Below are 19,728 nucleotides of genomic sequence, written 5' to 3'. Positions count from 1 at the left end.
TTCTTTCCATTTATGACTACTATGCACTATTTTGAAATGTCACATTCTTTCTCCCCGCTGCCCCCGCCCCTGATTTTTCAGGGTACCTGCTTTGGGAGCTTGGTAAGTTCCTTGGCACTGACCGGCCATGCAGCTGCGAGGGGAGCCGGCCCCTCTCTGGGCCTCAGTGTCCTGATCAGGGAGGTGTCTGAGGACGCTGAGAGCTCCTGCCTTCCTGCCCAGGTGGCAGAGTCAGGCGAAATAGGCATAGAGGAAGATGTTGGCACACAAGAGGATGACAGCATTGAAACCACAGACGCGGGCCCAGAAAGTGTGCTTCTGGGGTGTTTGGCCATCACCTGGAGGAGGTGGGAGAGGGAGATGAAGGCCACAGGGCCCCTCCACAGGGTGGGAGGGAGAGACAGAGTCCAGGATCGTACGCTACCTGCTTTGGCTCCCAGGGCCTTGTCCCAAGCCAGGGTCCACCAGGTCAGGTTCTCAATCTGCAGAAAATGGTAGTGATGGGAGTGTGGCAGGACCAGGGTGGACCCACACAGGGTTGGGGTCAGTGACAGAAGGCAGCTGAATTCAAAAAGGGACAGAGGCCAAGGCCAGACAGAGTTTGGGGTCAAGGGCTAGAAAATTCTCCAGTCAGGGGTCAGAATGGGACCAGAGTCAGGAATTATTAAGGGTCAAGGATAGACGTGGGGGTTGAGGGAGAGGGTGGGCTCACCTGAACAGCCTGCGGGGGTGACGTCAGCAGGCTCCCAGCCACCACCACAGCCCCACTGAGCACAAAGAGGGCGATGGCGAAGTGCAGGTAGTGAATGCCCCCAAGGATGGCAGGCCGCGTGTCTGGCTCACCGCAGAGCGGGGCCGGGTGCAGGAATCCCAGGACCAACCTCGTGGCACCCATGGCCAGCCCCACCATCAGGCCCCAGAAGGCCCCCTGGGGAGGAAGATGCAGGGCAGGTGAGGCTGTGGGAGGCCGGCCAAGGTCCCCAGCACACACTGGTGTCTAGGGACGATGAGAACAGCTACGGCTCATGTGCAGGGAGGGAGCCGAGCTGACCCCACGTCCTGTTCCTGCCCAGCTCTCCCCACCACCCACCCACCTTCTCATTGGCACGCTGCCAGAAGACGCCCAGGACAAAGACGGAGGTCACTGGCGGGGCCAGGGAGCTGGTCACTGACTGCATGTAGACGAAGAGCTGCCCACTGCTGGAGCCCTGCAGGACGGGGATCCAGGCCACACTCACACCGACGAGCACCACGATGACCAGCCTGCAGGCAGGCACCCAGCGGCTCATCCCTCGAGGCCCTTCCTCCCTCCCCCACCTCCCCCACCATCACTAAGGCTTGATCTCCATCCATCCCCTGCTGCCCCAGCTCCAGCCTTCTCCCTGGCCTCTGGTCCACTCCTCCAGGCTGCATGCAGCCAGCCTGCCCTGCTCCAGACACTTCTGTGGCTCCCTGCAGCCTGCAGGTACAATCCCCTGAGTCAGCCCATCTGCTCCTCCTTGTCCCTGGGGTCTCCACTGAGGCAGCCCTTGGAGATGCCCCCCAGGGTCTCCTGCTTGTCTTCAGGGCACCTGGCCCAGACTCAAGTATATTTGGATGTTTACCTGCTTACTGTCCATCTCCCCACAACAGCTGGGGGCACCAGGAGGACAGGAGCCTCATCTATTTAGTTCACTGCTGTATCCCCTGGCACACAGTAGGTGCTCAGTAAACATTTGGTAACTGTGTGAATGACCTGCCACCCTCTAATTTGGGACAGACTGATCTTCTGGCCCTTCTTCTAACACTGATGGGCCTTTATAGGAGCTGTGGCCTCTAGCTGGCGCAGTCCCCAACCATCGACTCACATCCATCACAGGGCAACCTCCATCCAAAAGTGTGTGACTTGGGGCCAGGAGGTCTGGGTTTGGGTCAGGACCTGGACTCCTCAGCTGTGGAGCCTGAGACCTCAGACCAGTGTGAACCCTCTGGGCGTGGCCTGCCACCGCAGGGATGTGATTTACTCATTCATTCAACAAACCACTCATTAGGAGCCCACCTGAGAGCAGGGCACTGTGCTATAAGCCCAGACTTGGGGATAAGTGGGCCTGGTCCCTGCCAGCACTCAGAGTTGAACAAACAAAGCAAATGAGCCTGTTACCCTGTGCTCAGGGCTGTGCAGAGGGAATCCAGAGGAAGCATTAATCTAGGAGAGCTTCTCGGGGGAGGGGCCACGGAGACTTAAAGAGGTGTGGGGCCAGCTAAGGGGATGAAGCCGGGGTGAGGAGGCCTATCTGCTCCTCCCTGGCTGAGCACACCTCACCGGTGTCTTGGGTCAGATGGGCAACTGCACTCCCGAGGTGGGTGCTTGGGGAGACGCTCTGGGACACTGGACAGGGCAGCAGGGCTGAAAGGGCTGTGTGTGCAGCTGGGGTGGGTCCTCCTTACTGCCTGCCTGCCTGCCTGCCTGCCTTGCTGCCCTTCCAGGCCTAAGGGAGAGGGTGGAGGAAGGAGGTGCCACCTTGATTAAGGCTAATTAACCCTTAGCCTGGCAGGTGGGCGGGCACTGCCCTCTTCAAAAGCAAAGGTGGGCTCCATTAACATCCATCCCACCCCACCCTCCTCACACAGGTTATCACTTCAAACCCCAGACTCAGCATCTCTGCGCAAGGCCAGGGCTGGGAACCTCGCCTTCTTACTGCTCTCTGGGGTTTCCTCTTCCAACCCAGCTGCCACCAGGCTGCCCCCAGAGGGACCTCAAATCCAGAGACTGCTCCTCCTGCCTGGAATGCCAGTCTCCACCTCCTGCCCCACTACCCCCTCCATCTTCCAAGGCCCAGCTCCAGGCCCTCCTCCCACAGGAAGCCTTCCCAATGCCCCCCTCAAAATACACACATGTACTGCTAGTGGGATGGTTGTCCCCCCATTGCTCCTGGGTGGCAACTGTGGTTGAAAGGGAGCCCCTTAAGGACCATGGGGGCCTCTGAGATCTCTTTGGGTCCCTCATATTCTCCACCTCGATGCAGGGAACCAGGGAGGACTCCGGCACTCTTTGTGGACTGAGTAGAGAATGGACAGAAGGGGCTGGCAGGGGAGGGAAATGAAGAACTAGGGGGTGGGTCCTAAGGCTGACAAAGATCAGGGACCCAGATACGGGGTCATCACTGCCACCAGGCCTGTGGTGGCTCCTCTGGCACCAGCCCGACCTTATAAACTTCTGGGGTCACTGGCATGACCCTGACTGTCTCGGCCCCACAGTGACCTCATCCCCAGGTTTCTGGGCATGCTCTGCTGTCCTCTCTGTAAGTCCCATATGTCTTTGATTCAGAGCTCTGAAGACCCAGGACTCCACACCGCCTAGGAAATACAGCTTAAACGATGTTGCTGGGGGAAAGAGGAGACTGGAGGTGTTAGGGATGCCCCAGTGCTTCAACGAGGAGGCAAGGCAGAGATGAACCCTGACCTTACACCCAGCACTGAGCCCTTTCCACACCGCCAGACTGGCAGCTGAGAGAACTGGGACCAGAGAAAGTGAGCAACCTGCCCCACATCCCCCAGCCTTGTGCCCATGGTCTGGCTGGCAGGGCCGGGGGTTTGGGGCTTGACTTGGTGGAAGAAGTGGGAAGGAGGACCACGGGTGCCATGCTGGGGGTGAGCTGGCACAGAGGAGAGACCAGGTCAGGAAGGAGCAGGAGAGAAGCCTGCTTCTGTGCAAGCAGAGAAGTAGTGGGCAGGGGACATGGAGGCCACCAGGCAGGCACTGAGGCTGCCAGTGTCCCAGGCCAGGGGTCCGAGGCACACGCTGGCAGCAGGAGGGCATCCAGGTCCCAGGTCCCATGGAGGAGCTAGGGGTCTCCATCAGACAGGGGCTGGCTCCCCGGGGCCACACGGCTGCGGAGGAGGGACAGGGGAGCCACCTGGTGGGGAGAGGTGGTCGAGGGGCCAGGACATGCTGACACAGAAGCACCCTGTGAGGCGGGAGGGAGGGGCTACTTGTTTTGCAGGAGGCTGTGAGCCTGAGGATGAGCTCACACCGCCTGCTGTCAGGCATGTCCCAACAGCGCCCTTCCAGCAGGAGCCCAGCAGTTGTGCATCACTGGGACAACTGCCTGGTGCCCCGGGAAAGACGCCCCCCTGAGAACAGGCACCACGGGCTCCCTGCAGGTGGGGAGCATTGTGGGCCAAGCTAAGCTCCATAGGGCTGGGCTCCTCAACCAGCAGAGTCACCCCGTGGCTTGGGGGGAGCCAGGAGGGTGGGACCCGGGAAAGGGCCTGAGCAGACAGACACAGGCACACACTCGGAGACACCAACTCCTTGCTGTCCATTGCTGAGTTCACCCCTAGAGGGTTCCTGGGTGCTTGTCTGAGTATAGGGGTGGAGGGCTGGGCAAGACAGCTCCCCACGAGGAGAGGCACAGGAGCCACACTGGACCCGTGAGGGCAACAGTCTGTCGTACAGCCCTCTACAGGAGGCCCAGAAAGCAGAGAGGCTCATTCTTTGCTTAGGGGTGCCAGGCTGCACGGAGGAGGGCACACGAGCAGAGTCTGCAGTGACCAGGGTGAGTCATGGAGGCAGTAAGGAGGGGACAAGTGGGCCGGGAGGAAATGGGCAGACGCTCCGTGGGGCTGAATGTGGCCACCCAGTCCTGGCTCTGGGCGCTCTCTGGGGCAGCTGGGAACCACCAAGACGGCTAAGGGCTCAGATGTGGGGAAGGCGGAGCTCTCCCGGCCGGCTGCGGGAGGAGGCCCTCCCCAGCAGACATGCCCTTGGAGATTCAGCTCAGGGTAAGAGACACATCCACGATGAGGGCTGTGCCTGTGCGGGGTGGCCCGGAGAGCAGTGAGGGAGGTGGGACAGACGGCGTTCTCTCCTCACCTCCCCGGCATCCTCCTTTCTCCAACTGGAAAACTCCTTCTTACCCCTCAAAGCCCACCTCTGAGGGGGCCTTGGGGGCGGGTCCTGGGGCCGGGGCAGCCACAGCCCGGCCCTCCCCATCGCCCAGGCCCCGTACCGGCCCACCAGCAGCAGCTCCCGCTCGCCTGCGCGGGGCCGCAGCCGCCTCCAGATGTCCATGGTGAAGAGCGTGCTGCTGCTGTTGAAGATGGAGGTCAGCGACGACATGAGGGCGGCCATCATCACTGCGATCATCAGCCCCCGCAGACCTGGGGGCGGGGGCCACCGTGACCCTCCCGCCCAGCCGCCAGCAGCCTCCGCCGGTCACCTGACCTTGAGAGCAGGGCTGGGGGCTGGGGGGGGGGCAGCGGCAAGGAGGCTGGCGGCAGGGGGAGCCAGGAGGAACTGGGGGGCCCCTGAATCGCCGCTCTGGCCTGCATCCTGCTGGCAATGGCCGTCACGACTGTTCCTGCTCCTATTGTTGGTGGTGCTGCTATCAGCCTTCTCATTTCTACAGAGCCTGGCAGCTGACAAAGCACTTTCACACCCATGACTTCATTCACAGAAGGGTTGTTAACCCGTTTGACAGATGAGGAAGTGGGAGCTCAGAGAGGGCAAGAGAGGCGCCCAAGGGCTCACAGCAGGCCGAAGGCAGAACTCTTGGCCAGGGCAGTGGGGGTGGGGGGGCCTCTGCTTGGAGGTAACAAGCAGGGCAGGTGCAGTGGGCCAGTGCCTGGGGTGTCCTGACACTTCCTGTGTGTGGCAGGCCCCAGCAAGCACAGGGGGTCCCCCTTCTTGTGACCTGTGGAAAACGAGATGTGGTTCCCCAGGGAGGAGAGAAAAATCCACCCCATGATTGGCTGAAAACAAGTGGAGGGCCCGCACTGAGGTGGGCTAGGCACTGCTTTGCAAGGCCTTCTGGGAGTCATGGTCTGGAGAGGGCCTGGGGTGTGGGGACCCCCAAGAGGCAGAAGGATTCTCAACTTGCAGCATAATGCTGTATGGGCTCAGGCTGATTGCCTCCCCTCTCTGGGCCTTGGTCTGTCACGGAGGACTCTCATGCTCTTTCTTCGAGAGCCTGAGCACCGCCCCACCAGTGCAACCTCCCTGCGGCCTGCCCTCCGCCCCGCCTCCCCCGAGGGCTCACCTCACATGTGGCATTTGTTGCCCGGCCAGGGTGCTGGGCCCTGGTTCTGTGTCTGGCCTGCTGTGACTTACAGGCAGCCCGTGCCCTCTGTTCACTTACCAGGCTGACTGGGATGGGACCCAGAGGAAAGTGAGTCAGTCAGTTTTCCCCAGAACATTTCTCTACCCTCCTTCTCTTCCTGAAGGAGGGAGATAAACTTGGGGGCTTATTCAACACCCATTTCCCCGATGGGAGCTCAAGGCCTAGAGAGGGGCTATGGCCCAGCAGCAGCTGGGTGGCAGCACTGGGGGGCTTAGTGAGACCCCCCAGAACAGAGGGGAAGGCGAGGCCCAGAGCTAGGAACCCACAGTGAGGCCAAGCCTGTGCTAGGCAGTTTCCCTGCGTTATTACATTTAATCCTAGCAACAACACCGAGGGATGGGTAGGTGTCATTATGCCCAATTTACAAATGAGGACAGCGAAGCTCCCAGCAGGGAAGTGACATGTCCCGAATATCTTAGCCAGCAAGTGGTAGAGCCAAGATCTGATCCCTGATCTGTGCACTCACATCCCCTGGGCCTTGGCATCCCTGGAGGGAGGGAAAGTAGGGTGGGGCCAGGAAGGGAGGGAGGCGGACACTCCAGAGTCTGAGACTCTGGAGCTGGAAACAGGCTATAGAGGCCTCAGAAAGCGGCCTCCTCTTAGTTGAGGGATCTCCACATCCCTGGCCATGTTGCTTCTGCTTGCATACCTCCTGTGACAGGGACCTCATCACCCCACATCAGACTGGTGGGGCTGCTGACGCCAGGAGAAACACAGGCGCGGCTGAAACCTGCCCCATAGTTGCACCTGCTGGGGGAGCAGGCGGTGTGGGCTCTGGGGCTTGAGCTCCTGATTCTGTCAGAGCAGGCAGTGGGCTTGGGGCCCACCAGACCGTGTGTCATGGACTCTCTAGCCACGAACAAGTCACTGTCCCCTCTCTGTGCCTCGGTTTCCCTATCTATAAAATGAGCTATAAGTCTATTGCCTAGCCTTTGATGGGAAGCAGTTTATGAAAGGGTCTGGCCTGAAAGGAGGTGAGAGTGACAACCTTTCTCAAGGGATGGGACAGCACAGGTTAAGGATGAGCTCCGGAGGCAAATTACATCCAGGTTGAGACCCCAGCTTTGCAGCTCACTTGCTACATGACCTTGGCCAGATCTCAGTTTACCCCTCTTTAAAGTGGGGTCATAATAAGAGCACCAAGGGTTCTTGAGAAGAAGGGGCAAGTCATTCTCATGTGGAGCCCTTGGGACAGTGCCTGGCACGTGGTTGGTGCCTTATGAGTGTTTTCTAGTATTATTACTTTCCTCTCTTCCCTTATGAGCAGAATGTCCCACTTGGATGTCACACAGCATCACCAGATCCAGAGTGGCCTCCTGGGCCCCCAGAGTCCCTCGCTCTCATAGGTCTCACCCAGGGTTCCACCCGCACCCCACCTGGGACCCACCCAGAGTCTCACCTACGGGCATCAGCTCCATGACCAGCTTGGGGTAGGCGACATTGGAGCAGCCGATCTCAGCCCCACAGGCCCGCAGACACTCAGCCGGCACCACGCAGGCCACATCATCTGGATGAGAGGGATGCCCAGGGTGTCCCACGCTTGTCCCACCCACCCTTCTCAACAAACGTGAGCACCTGGGGGCAACACAGGATCCCTGCTGGACCTGCTCTGTCACCACCTCTCAGCAGCTGCTGCTCAGCCCTGGGCCTCAGTTTCCCAGTCAGGGTCACCAGGAGGGGGTTGGCCTCTGAGAACCATTCTGCCCCCAAGGCCCTCACTCTTCCCTGCCTGCTGTCCCCCATCACGGAGCCTCCTGCCTGTCTCCACCCCACCCCAGACCAGGCGGCTGGCCTGCCGTGAGGCCATGCCATGGGAGCAGCCCCCTTCTATGCCTCCCTTACCCCTCGAAACCTTTCTTGGGGGCAAGAACCTCAGCACTTCTCCATGGCCGTGGTGCAGGGAAACCCCCTTGATGTTCCCCATTCTGGTGCGCCCCTCCATGTCCACAGCCACTCAGGGGCCATCTCTGCTGGTCCACACTCACAGCCCCCCAGGGGGATGACCAGTGAAGGCAAATTCTGGCGCGCTAAGACCCCCACCCCTTAAGATCTAATCACCACCGACCAGATGGCCGCCCCCCATTAAGACCCAATCACCAACGCAGAACACACCCTACCTCTACTCCTTAAAAACGTGCTTCCTCACCCAGGAGCTGCTGCTCCCTCTCCCTGGGGGCAGCCATTTTCTCTTTCAGATAATAACACCTCTGTGTCTCCTGAGTTGTTCGGGGGTAAGGAGGGTCGCAGCAAGATACCTCTTCACCCAGCACAGTGGGGGTGATGGATAGAGGCAGCCCGTGTTTGCTGGTTCTGCCAGTGAAATGCTTCCTAACACTTTGGCCCTTGTACCCCTGGGATTTTCAGCAGGGGCCCACAAAGGGCAGAGCAAATGAGGGGATGAGACTTGGGGGATAGTTTAGAAATGGAAGCCACCCGCAAGAGGGGGCAGGGATGAGAGCCTCTGGGCCGGAGGTCCTGTTTGGGGGTAGAGTCATGGGGAGGCGGGCATCAGCGTTTCCACGACTCAGTGCCCCGTCTGCAGACTCAGCAGTGCTCAGTTAAATACTGTCCCCTCCAAATGACCCCTCTGAAAGGCCCCTCCTGAGATGTCTTTTCTCTAGGCTAGGGGCCTGGAGCAGCGTCACCCCCATCCAAGGACCCCCCCATCCCAGTTTCTGTTCAGCCCCTCTCTTGAGCTCCACGTTTGCAGGACATCTGTTCCATCACCTCCAAGGCGCCTCCTGTGCAGTGTGTCCAGCAGACTGCCTCCTCCCTGCTTTGTCCAGGTAATAGCCTGTCTTCCCCCCTTCTCCCCGCCGCCAGTCTCCCAGCCCGGTGGCTTCTCCTCCCATGCCAAGACCCACACCATCTCTTCTCGGTACATCCTGGGCACCAATTCCTCACTGCCTTCCTTCCATCCTCCTCATCCTTTCAAAATCACCACTTTGCTGTGTTAAAAAGAAACACAGAGGCCCAACGTGGTGTCCCTTCCACTGGGTGAAGCCACTAAACCAGGTCTGACACTTAACCTAATTGCTGCTTCAACCTCCCCTAAAAAGGGAGTCAGTCAGGAATTTTCTGTCAAGCATTGATAAGATAATGTCACATGTGCCCTCTCTATTCCCCAAAGGAATCCACCTAATAAGACCATTTTGTCACCAGATGAAGGTGGCCTCACCCAAAGTAATCCTTTTCTTTGTTTGACTTCCTTGTCTGGCCTTTAAAAACCTCCCTCTCTCTGTTGCCCTTAGGGGCATTTTTCTGTTTGCTAGAGGGGATGCTGCCCAATTCATGGATTGCTTAATAAAGCCAGTTAGCTCTTCAGATTTACTTGGATGAATTTTGTTTTAACATTTATATCACTGACTTCTCAGAAAACCCTCCCACCCCCATCTCTAGGACCCATGGCATTTTGGAATTAAAATCCTTTCCATGGCATTTGAGGCCCTTGACAGCTGATCCCAGGTCCTCCCACTCAGCGTCCTGCACCAGCCACCTGACCTGCTTACATCTTCTCACACACGCCCAGCCCTTTGAGACACAGTCCCCTCCTCCCCCTTGTTTACCTCCTGCTTCGTGGCCTATTGCAAAGGGTTTGTCTTCTGAGGCCTTCCTTGACCCCACCACCACCAGCAAGGAGGGCAGAGCAGCTTCCTCCCAAGAGCTCCTATGGCCAAGGGCTGAATCATAATTGTTTGTTTGCATATTTTACCTCCCCCACCAGACAGGGACCTCCCCAAGTGCAGACACTGGGTTTGAATCATCTCCTAGTCCCAGGTATCACCCAGTTCAGGGCTGGGTCTAGAGGGGACAGCCTGTGAACATTCGTGAATGAGTGAGTAAGCCAGCGGACGGCTGGGAGGTTGCCGGAAAGGCACAGGGGTCGAGGAGGGGAGGGAGAAGGAATCCCCGAGGAGCTGTGAAGGCCGGGCACCGTCTGACCCAACTGTGCTGCCACCACCTCCTCTGCCACCACCGGCGGTGCAGATGACAGAAGCTGGGCCAGACAAGGCAGAACTCGCCTGGGACACACAGTCAGACCCAGGACGGAGCCCAGGCTCCATGGCAGGGCTCAGGCCACTGGAGCCTAGCACTTGGAGGGCAGTGATGGGCCCCTCCTGACAGGTTCTGGGCCTGGACTGCCAGCTCTGGTTCTTGGAGGACCCCGCTCTCCCGGAGAGACAGGTGAGGAGTTACAGGCACATCGTGTCTCAGAATGCCTGTGCCAGGAGGTTCTGGCCGAGTTTATCCAGCCTGGCCCAGGCTCCCAGCATGGGGCAGCACCTCTGGGTACCACTGGCTCACTCACCTGAGTGTTTGTACTGAACAGCAAGAAAGAACCTCTCCTTTATGACAGCAGCAGAGGTGTCTCCACTTAAAGTCCCCTGAACATGCCAACTCAGGAGAGAGCAGCCCCAGGCCAGTGAGGGGCTGGGCAGGGAGCTTCCAGATTTGCCAGAGCACCAGTTTCTATGGGCTTGGGGGCTCCCCAGTTGAGCTCCACTTGTGCAGCAGCACCCCAGTCCAGCCAGGGCCCACACCAGAAGATAGGGAGCTGTCCCTCTCCTCATCCCCCACGTGCATCGTGCTCCCAACCAATGCTGAGTTCAGCCACTGGGCTTGGTGCCCAGGTGAAATGCACCATCTCCTAGCTGCACCACCTGGTGTCCTCTAGCCCACCCTCCCTGCAAGCAGCAGAGAGAACTTCTAAAACAACCAGTCTGTCCACGATCCACCCTGATCACACCTTTCTGAGGCTCTCTATACCCTGCAGGGAGGATCATGACGCTCTACCTGTGCCATGCCCTGCCCTCCACCCACTTGGCCACCCTCTCCGGGCCAATTTCACCCACACTTCTGGGCCTCTGTGTTTGCTGTTTCCTCTCCCTGGAACAGCCTCTCTCCCTCCATAAATGCAGGGAGCTCATGCTCATTCCTCTCAACCTGTTGAGGATGTGTGGGCTTCCCAGGCCTTGAGCAATATCCTCCATGCCACCAATAACTGTGATCTATGGCAGCCTCTGCCGGTGTTTGTGGGTTGACTGAATGACCCTGTCCCAAGGAGACTACTGGACACTGGATGGTGGAGTGCTCCCCACTCCCCACTGAGGCTTGGCCTAGCCCTGAGACACAATCCAGAGGCTGACGTCACAGCAGGCAGCAGGAGAAAAGTACACAGACAGGGTTCAAGTCCACCTCTGCTAACCCCTTACTGTGTGATCCAGGGTGGTCATTTAAGGTCTCTGAGGCTGTTGCCTCTTGTGGAGACACCCAGAGGCCAAAAGCACCGCCTCAAGCTAAATTTCACACCCAACACAAAAGTTAACTCAAAATAGATCATAGATTTAAATGTAAAATGTAAAACTATCAAACTTTGAGCAAAAAAAGAAAAAAGGGAGAAAATCTTTGGGATTTAGGGCTAAGCAGAATTCTTAGACTTGACATCAAAGGCATGATTCATCAAAGGATAAATGGATAAACTAGACCTAACCAAAATTATAAACTCTTGCTCTAGGACACCTGTGAAAAGGATGAAAAGAAAAGCTATGGAACAAATTCAGCAAAGTTGATTTTGCAGCATACAAAATCAGTACACAGAGGAAACTGCGTTTCTGTATACCAACAAAGCCATTGGAGAGAGAAATTAAGAAAACAATCCCATTTATAATAGTATCAAAAAGAAAAAAACACCTAGGAATAAATTTAACAAAGGAGGTGAAAGACCTGTTACCTGAAACTATAATACATTGATGACAAAAGTTGAAGATGACACACAAATAAATGAAAAGATATTCTATCCTCACAGACTGAAAAAAATTTATATTGTCAATATATCCATACTACCCAAAGCAATCTTCAGATTCAATGCAATCCTATCAAAATTCCATTGGCATGTTTCATACAAATAAAAAGAAAAATCCTAAAATTTTCACAGATCCACACAATATCCAAGGCAACCTTAAGAAAGAAGAACAAAATTGAAGACATGACACTTTCTGAATTCAAACTGTATTACAAAGCTATAGTAATCAAAACAGTAGGGTATTGGCACAAAAACAGACACATAGGTCTGTGGAACAGAATGGAGACCCCAGAAATAAACCGGTGCATATGTGATCAATTAATCTAACAGAAGAGCCAGGAATATATAATGGGAAAGGATAATCTCTTCAATAAATGGTGTTGGGAAAACTAGATAGCTGAATGCAAAAGAATGAAACTGGCTCCCTATCTTGTACCATATACAAAGAAACCTCAAAATGGACTACAGATTTGAATGTAAAACTCCTAGAAGAAAAAATGAGGGGTAACCCTGATTTAAAATGGGCAGAGGCCCTGAATAACATTTTGCCGGAGGAGACATAAAAGCAGCCAATGGTTACATGAAAAGATGCTCCACATCACTAACTATCAAGGAAATGCAGAAAAACTCACAATGAGATACCACCTCACACCTAGTTAGAATGGCTGGGAGATAGCACTCATTGGCAGGATGTTGCGAAAGGGGACCCTTTTGTTTTTTGCACTGCTGGCAGGAATGGAAAACAGCACAGAAGTTCCTCAAAAAACTTAAAAAAGAACTACCATATTATCCAGAAATTCCACTTCTGGGTATTTAATGAAACACTACTTCAAAGAGATATTTGCATTCCATGTTCATTGCAGCATTATTCACAACAGCTAAAACATGGAAACAACCTAAGTGTCCATCAATAGATGAATGACTAAGTACACACACACACACACACACACAAACCCAGAAGTAGACTCGAGCACAGAGAGGAGCCTGGTTGTTGCCATAGGTGGGGGGTTAGGGGTGGGGCACATGGATGGTGGTAAGGGTCCTGGGGGAGAGGGATTCATGGGCCCAGGCCCAGGGATGTCACCAGCCAGCCCTCACCAGTGCAGAGCAGTGCCCCCAGGGCCCCAATCCCAGCCAAGGCATGCAGCTGCTCCCTACAGATCCAGGGCGAGTGGTGCAGGACAGGAGGGAAGGGCTGTGCCAGGTGCCTGGCTGACTGGCTGTGGCACGCGTTGGGGTGGGGTCTGGTCTATTTGTCAGGCCAGGTTTAATGAGCTTTGCTCTCCCTGCCCTGAGTTGCAGCCTGCTTTCAGATGTGGTCCCCACGTCCCGGGGCTCCCAAGCCTTAGGGTCAGGGAGCAGAGAGCTGGGCCTGACCCCTAGCCCACAACAGCCCCTTCCCACTCTCCCCGCCCTCCCCACCCCAGGGTTCAGGTGGGGCACCGCTCTTCATGAGTTACCAGTCCTGGAGGGGAACCCTTAGGGAGCAGCGCTGGGGACTGAGTAGTGGGTAACTGCCCTGTACACAAAGGCTCCTGAGGTTGGTTCAGACCTTGCCCTATTCCGAATTGAAGGCAGTCAGCCCAATCCCCAACTCTATTTCCACGACTGGACGCCTGGGCATCTATCTGTGCGGACTTCCTTTCCCACGTGGGATACTGCGCACAGGTTGGACCAGGGTTACCAACAAGCCCTAGAGACACGGGGAGGTCCCAAGGCCGTTGATCAGCTGTGTATTCTCTGGAAGAACACTGCCCCTCTCTAGGGTGCAAAGACCTTGAACGTTGGTCCCTGAGCTTTTAAAATTAAGCCACCCGGAGGTAGGGGTATCAAAAGAGACAGGGGCACACACACCAACCCTAGGTCTGTGTCCCTCTGAGAGGTGAATCAGCTTCCGGCCCCGCCCCGGGCGGCACGTGACCGCAGGTGGCGGCGGCGGGGTGGGCGGGGCGGCACTTAGTCACCGGCCAGCAGCCGCCTGTGCTCCCTGCTCCGCCCGCGCGGCTTCCTCGCCGGCTCTGCGCTGCGCCTCGCCCGCGCCCACCCGGTAAGCGAGTCCCGGTCCGCGCTCCTGATCCCGGGCTCCCGGGGCGCCGCCGCCCGCCGGCCGCGCATCCCCGAGCCTCCTCCGGGTAGGCCTCTGGGGTTGCCGATCGTAGCGCCCAGGGATTTAAGACCCCACCCCTTCCCGGAGGCCCTCGGAATGTGGGGGACGCCGCTGAGCACGGCCGGAGGCAGTACGAGTTCGTCCTTCCAACTTCCACTCTTGGAAACTCCTGGGAAGTTCCCTACTTGCCCTAGGCCCTCCCACACATTGCCCAGGACTTTAGGCAGCTCCAGAAATCCTCTGGATTGTGGGTCCCATGACCCATACGGAGGCAAGCACACCGCGCCCCGGGATGCGTCCATCCCCGCCCTGTCTCTCCCACTGCCGCTGCCCTACGCCCGGCCCCACCTCAGCCCTGGAGCCCCTCCCCAGTCCTGCCTGCACTCTGACCTGACCCCAGCATTCACTTCGTCTCTCCCGCAGGCTCCATATGGGCAGAGGAGTGGAGGCAGCCTTGAGGCCCCAGAACCACTGTGCCCTGTTGGGCTGGAATTAGGATCCGACCGTCCTGGTCTCGCGCCTGCCGGCAGTGGTACCCAGCCAACGGCACCATGGCCTTCTCTCAGGTACAGTGTCTGGACGATAACCACATCAACTGGCGCTCCAGCGAGTCCAAGCCCGAGTTCTTCTACAGTGAGGAGCAGCGGCTGGCGCTGGAGACCCTGGTGGCCCGCGGCCCTGAGGCTTTCTATGAGGTGCTGAAGCGGGAGAACATCCGCGACTTCCTCTCCGAACTGGAGCTCAAGCGCATCCTGGAGACCATCGAGGTTTACGACCCGGGATCCGAGGACCCACGGGGCACTGGCCGCCCCCCGGGCCCTGAGGAAGGTCCTGTTGGTGACAGTGAGGAGGCCAGCAGGGGTGGTGGGGCACCCACCGAGGCAGATCCGCCGCCCTCACTGGAGTACTGGCCCCAGAAGTCGGACCGTTCCATCCCACAGCTGGACCTGGGCTGGCCAGACACCATCGCCTACCGCGGTGTGACCCGGGCTAGTGTCTACATGCAGCCCCCCATAGACGGACAGGCCCACATCAAAGAGGTGGTGCGCAAGATGATCGGCCAGGCCCAGAAGGTGAGCCAGCGGCTGGCCGGGAGGCCCTGAGGGGAAGCTGGCCCGGGGAGCCTGAATGGCTCCCTGCATCTCCGCCACCTTAGCGCACACTCACTCAGAGCCCAGCACAGCCATCCCGCCATGGTCCCCTAGGGGACTCTTGGTGTCTTGGCTGCCTCCTATCCTACCTTCATCGGGTTCCTTCCTCTTCTTGCAGAGGTATATGTACCTGGGTCCTCTGGCAGGTGACAGTGGGCTGTGCCATCTCAAAGGGCCTTTGTGCATTATTGGTTGTTCCTGATTTCCTGAGACCTGGCAAGCAGGTTCCCCAGAAGAAGGTGCTGTGATGGGTGGGGAGATGAGGAATGGGGCTTTCACTTACTGCCCCTTGGATGGCTCTGATTCACAATCCCTGAGAAGCAAGAGGCTCTCACACCATGAGCTCTCTGGTGCTCTTTTTGGGTGTGGAGAGAGTGGGGTGGGGTAGGCATGGAGACTGAGAAGTAGTCTGAATCCATCTGAGACAGGTCTGGAGGTCTGAGTTCAAATGTGCCTGTTTCCTGGCTGTGCTGGGCTACTGACAGCAAGTTGCTCACCCTCTCTGAGCCTCTTTGTGAACTTGCAATGGCTGAACCTTTCCAGGCTCGGGGGTGGGGATCTTGAGGTCCTCGGAGATGGAAGCAGAGTGAATGCAGCTGAGGGCTGTCTACATAGGTTGGATTTCGCCACTTGAAGGGACTTCAAGCATTGCCAGGATTTCCACTTCCCAGCTCCTCCTGAGCTGTGCTGGGTCCCCAGAATGGATGGTCATTCTTAGCTGATACATGGACACATTCTGAGAGGGGTGCTCACCACTTGCAGAACTAGACCATCGCCAGACAGCCATGACCATGAGCAAATGGCCTGCCTGCTGAGTGGAAGTGCCATTTCATGGTCTCAAAGCAAATCCTGACAACGGCTGATAAAGCCTTCCTAGTGAGCTGTGTTGAGAAGGATTCTAAAGCCAGGTCTGAGCTCAGTAGAGAGTAGTGAGTGGTTAGTTCCAGGTATTTCTAGAGGAGTCTGGCCCCTTCGCTGTTCCCGGCCGAGAGCAGGGCAGCAAATCGCGCAAATAGAGCACTGGCTTTGGGGACCATCTGGCTGCCAGACAGAGCCTGGGGCAGCTCTTGGGCAGAGAAACCAGCAGTGGGTCAGGAGCAGACAAGGTGGCCGTGGCTGAGGTTTCCAGAAAGGTGAAGTCTCTGTTCCCCAGGGGGCTGGCCAAGTCAGGTCACCTGTGTCAGGGAGCCTGGCTCTTGGCCGACCTCAGGCAGCTCTGGGGCTTTGAGTTTCTGGTCTGCCCAGTGGTGGTGGTGAGGGTAAAGCTGTTGTGAAGATAAAATCAGGTATGGAGCAGCGAAGAGCTGGAGGAAGAGGAGGGAAGGGGTGGAGGAACGACCTTCACAGGTCTTGAGCTGAATGACCCACTGCACACCTGCTGTGGGGTACAACAGTACTGCTGACTGTCTTGAGGTGCAGAACCTAATCCCCTATGAGGACCTGCTGGGATCCCATTACATAGCCTCCACCCCTTTTTTAAAAATGAGTAAACAGAGGCCCTGGCAGGGAGTTTGGGGGGTGTGCCAGGGTCTGCCTCCTTCATGCCTCTCTCCCCAACCCAGAGCAGGAAGGAGGCAGGCGCTAGACCCCAGTGGGGCACTGGGACAGCCAGTGAGTCTGATCTCCCCCAGACGGAAAGACAGACCGCCGCCAGACCCTGTGATGGGGCCAGGTAGGGGCGCCTAGGCCCAGGCTGCACACCGGGGCATCCTCCCCACATCTCTATGGCCAGGGCAGTCCCATGGGCCCCTGTAAGCTTATTTGCTCCCATGAAGGCCCCATAATTTGGTTAGTGGCGCCTGTCTGAGGCAGCATAGCCAGGAAGCAGTTGCTGCAGGTTTGGATACTGTGTGTGTGGCACTGCCATTAGGGCATTCCTATGTTCCCCAACAGGCTGGCATTGCCCCCTGCTTCCATCCCTCTGAAAATGGGGGCTCACTGCTGGGGGCCCATAAAGGCCATAGAGTCCAGGCATCCCTCCTTTCAAACAGGGACACAGAGGCACAGAGAAGGACAGGGTATGGTTCCTGCCCGGCAGCACTGAGGTGAGCAGAGCTCCAGCTTTCCAGCCCGCACATGTCCCTGTCACATTCATCCAGCGAGCCATGGCCAACGCGATGGGGGGTGGGCGTGCTGTGGGCTGTAGTAACAGTAGCTACTGTTGACTGAGTGTGAGGTGCTTTCCAATCTCAGGTAGTGTTATATGCCCCGTTTTTTAGATGTAGAAGCTGAGGCCTGCTCCTGCCAAGGTCACCTAGCTAGTTCTTGGGTGGAGGGGTGGGGACAAGGCCTGTGCTGTCCTCAGGTGCTAGGATGAGTCCCCTGCACATCCTGCCCTGGCCTTGGCAGGACAGAGTGACAGGCAGGGCAGGGAGGGGCAGCTCACCCTCGCCACCTGCCACTCTTCCAGATGCCCCGGCTGCTCTCCAGGCTGGTAGGGGCTGGGCTGTGATGCTTACAGATGCTGACAGATGCTGATGAGGTGCTCTGCTGGGCCCTGGGCCCTGCCTCATCTCTCCCTGTGAATCAGCTTGTTTCCCCTCACCCCTGTGTCTTCCTCTCCGCTCCAGGGCCGACGCAGGGAGAAGCAGGCCTGGGATGGGGTTCCATGGCCTGGCAGCCTGGCCGGAGCACTGGCCCCCAGCCCACCGGGCACCTGGGCCAGGACTGCTGGCAGTGAGTCAGGGAGCCCAGCCTGCCACCTCCGCAGCCCGGCCTGTTGTCAGTACACAGGCAGACCCTGGGGCAGGGAAGTGACGCAGCACACACTCAGTCCGCCCCAGGTCTGCCGCCGGGTGCGGCTACGTTCCCATCAAGCCTTCTATCAGGTCTCCCTTTTCCTAAAAGACTAGAACGGAACGAATGGGCCACAGTACTGGGAGCCAAGAATGTAGGCACCAGGTCCCTTGCTCTGCCTCTGCTGCTGTGTGACCCAGGACAAGCCCCAGCTCCTTTCTGAGCCCCAGTCATCTCATCCATAAAGTGGGTACAGGCATCAAAGGCTGTTAGGGTTCTTTCAAGTCTGCCACCCTGACCCCCTGTGATCCTCTGGGACAATAGACAGGTGTGTCCTGTGTCTGATTCTGCTGGCCATTTGGCCCTGAGCAGGCAGCCTGTGTCCTGGGAGCTGTCATCTAGCCCCAATGGGCTCCAGCTCTCCCGGATGGAAGGTCATCTGCCTGCCCCTCCCTCAGCCCCTGGGAGCCAGGGATTTATCTGGGGAGAAACCTGCTGTGGGGTTCCATCTGCATAGCAGAGGCTGGGCCTGTAGCCTCACACCCAGGAGGGTTGGCCTCCCTGCTGCAGCCTCTGAGAGACAGGGTGAGGCTGGCTGGGAGTGCCCCTCTCTCCTCCTGCCCACGATGTGGGGGCAGAGCCCCCAGCATGACCCCTAGACCCAGACAGCCCGGGGCAGGCCCCTGGGGCAGGGGTGGATGTCTACAGAGGAAGGAACTGGGTTGATACTAGACTAGAACCCAGACTTCATGACTGCCAGGCTACAGTTTGGGAACAGAGACCTAGAGAACTTAAGTTTCTTGACTATGGCCACACAGCAGGAAGGGTCTGGACCCTGGTCTCATGATGCCTGATTAACCCCATGTCTTTTCTGTCAGGCCCCTGCCTTCACATGCTGAGGCCCTGGTTCATGGCTTGGCTGTAGGAATAAAAGCAGCTTAATGAGGCATTTATTAAATGCCAGCTATATGCCAGGTGCTGAGCAGGCACTTCACCTTCACTGTAATCCTCCCAGTAACTCTGTAAAGTAAGTATTGTTTCCACGGTGGAGATGAGGAAACTAAGTCTTAGACGAGCTTGGAGAGGGCAAATAACTTGCCCAAGGTGATAGAGCTCACGGCTGGAGGATCTGGACCCAGAACTCAGGTCTGCAAGCCCTATGCCCCTTTCCCCCACCGCTGGTCCCCAGCTTGACTCAGGACAGTAAAAGCATTTTCCTGTGGCTCCTTGTCTCCATCCGGCTCCCAAACACGAGGGGCCAGGAGGGCAGCAGCAGTCTGGCTACACTGGGACTGGGGAGAACAGGGCAGCGGGGAGCCAGGGCCACTGCCAGTCCCTGCAGACCAGGAGGACAGGCTCTTGTTTGCCCTGAGCTAGGCGGCACCAGGACAGCCTCCACGCCTCAAGAGGCCCCAGGGCAGCCCAGCCTGGCTGTTCTCAGAGGGAGCGGTGCCAGGACAGGCTCACGCAGTGGGTCCGGGAGTGTCTGCCTGCTCTGGCAGTTCCCAGCCCGGTGCCCAGGGCCCTCACCTGCCAGGTGGGGAACCATCTGATAACATAATCCCAGGTGTTGGCTCTTGTTTTCTCCACAGGCTTCCTACCCAATGGTGTTTGTGTCTTAATTGAGAGTTTGGGGAGAGTCAGGAGCGGCTGTGCCAGGAAGGAGGGCTGGTCCTTCTGCGCTGGGTGGGTGCCCAGCTCCTGTTCATGTGGGCAGCCTCACACCTGCTGTCACTGTCCCGTGAGGTGGGGCCATTGTGCTCCTGTCACAGTTGAGGGTGCTGAGGCTCAGAGGCCTGAGTGGCTGAAGGGCACATGAGGGTCTTCAGC

The 19,728-nt window shown here is 57.6% G+C and overlaps 2 protein-coding genes across 4 annotated transcripts in view; one reads left to right on the top strand and one right to left on the bottom strand.

Annotated features, from left to right (window-relative positions):
• Window positions 1–7: 7 nt before the first annotated feature.
• Window positions 8–19,728, bottom strand: part of SLC5A10 (solute carrier family 5 member 10) — a 64,763-nt gene continuing 45,042 nt past the window's right edge. Inside the window, exons 10-15 of one of the 2 annotated variants that reach the window (XM_036894067.2) lie at window positions 7,501–7,608; window positions 4,992–5,142; window positions 1,095–1,263; window positions 713–928; window positions 425–482; window positions 8–338 (exon numbers count right to left, since the gene is read on the bottom strand). In XM_036894067.2, the coding sequence (XP_036749962.2) occupies window positions 232–338; window positions 425–482; window positions 713–928; window positions 1,095–1,263; window positions 4,992–5,142; window positions 7,501–7,608 (809 nt within the window). In that variant the 3' untranslated portion in view covers window positions 8–231. Of the gene's footprint in view, window positions 339–424; window positions 483–712; window positions 929–1,094; window positions 1,264–4,991; window positions 5,207–7,500; window positions 7,609–19,728 lie in introns of those variants that run through there. The other variant, XM_036894068.2, reaches the window with a different exon arrangement.
• The window catches only part of FAM83G (family with sequence similarity 83 member G), a 30,010-nt gene continuing 24,083 nt past the window's right edge, over window positions 13,802–19,728 (top strand). Inside the window, exons 1-2 of one of the 2 annotated variants that reach the window (XM_036894066.2) lie at window positions 13,802–13,951; window positions 14,435–15,084. In XM_036894066.2, the coding sequence (XP_036749961.2) occupies window positions 14,563–15,084 (522 nt within the window). In that variant the 5' untranslated portion in view covers window positions 13,802–13,951; window positions 14,435–14,562. Of the gene's footprint in view, window positions 13,956–14,434; window positions 15,085–19,728 lie in introns of both variants that reach the window. The other variant, XM_057500797.1, reaches the window with a different exon arrangement.

This window comes from Manis pentadactyla, chromosome 4 (genome assembly GCF_030020395.1).
Source record: "Manis pentadactyla isolate mManPen7 chromosome 4, mManPen7.hap1, whole genome shotgun sequence".
NCBI lineage: Eukaryota > Metazoa > Chordata > Mammalia > Pholidota > Manidae > Manis > Manis pentadactyla.
Note: the sequence above shows the minus strand (reverse complement) of the source record. Positions and strands in the feature narration are given on the sequence as shown.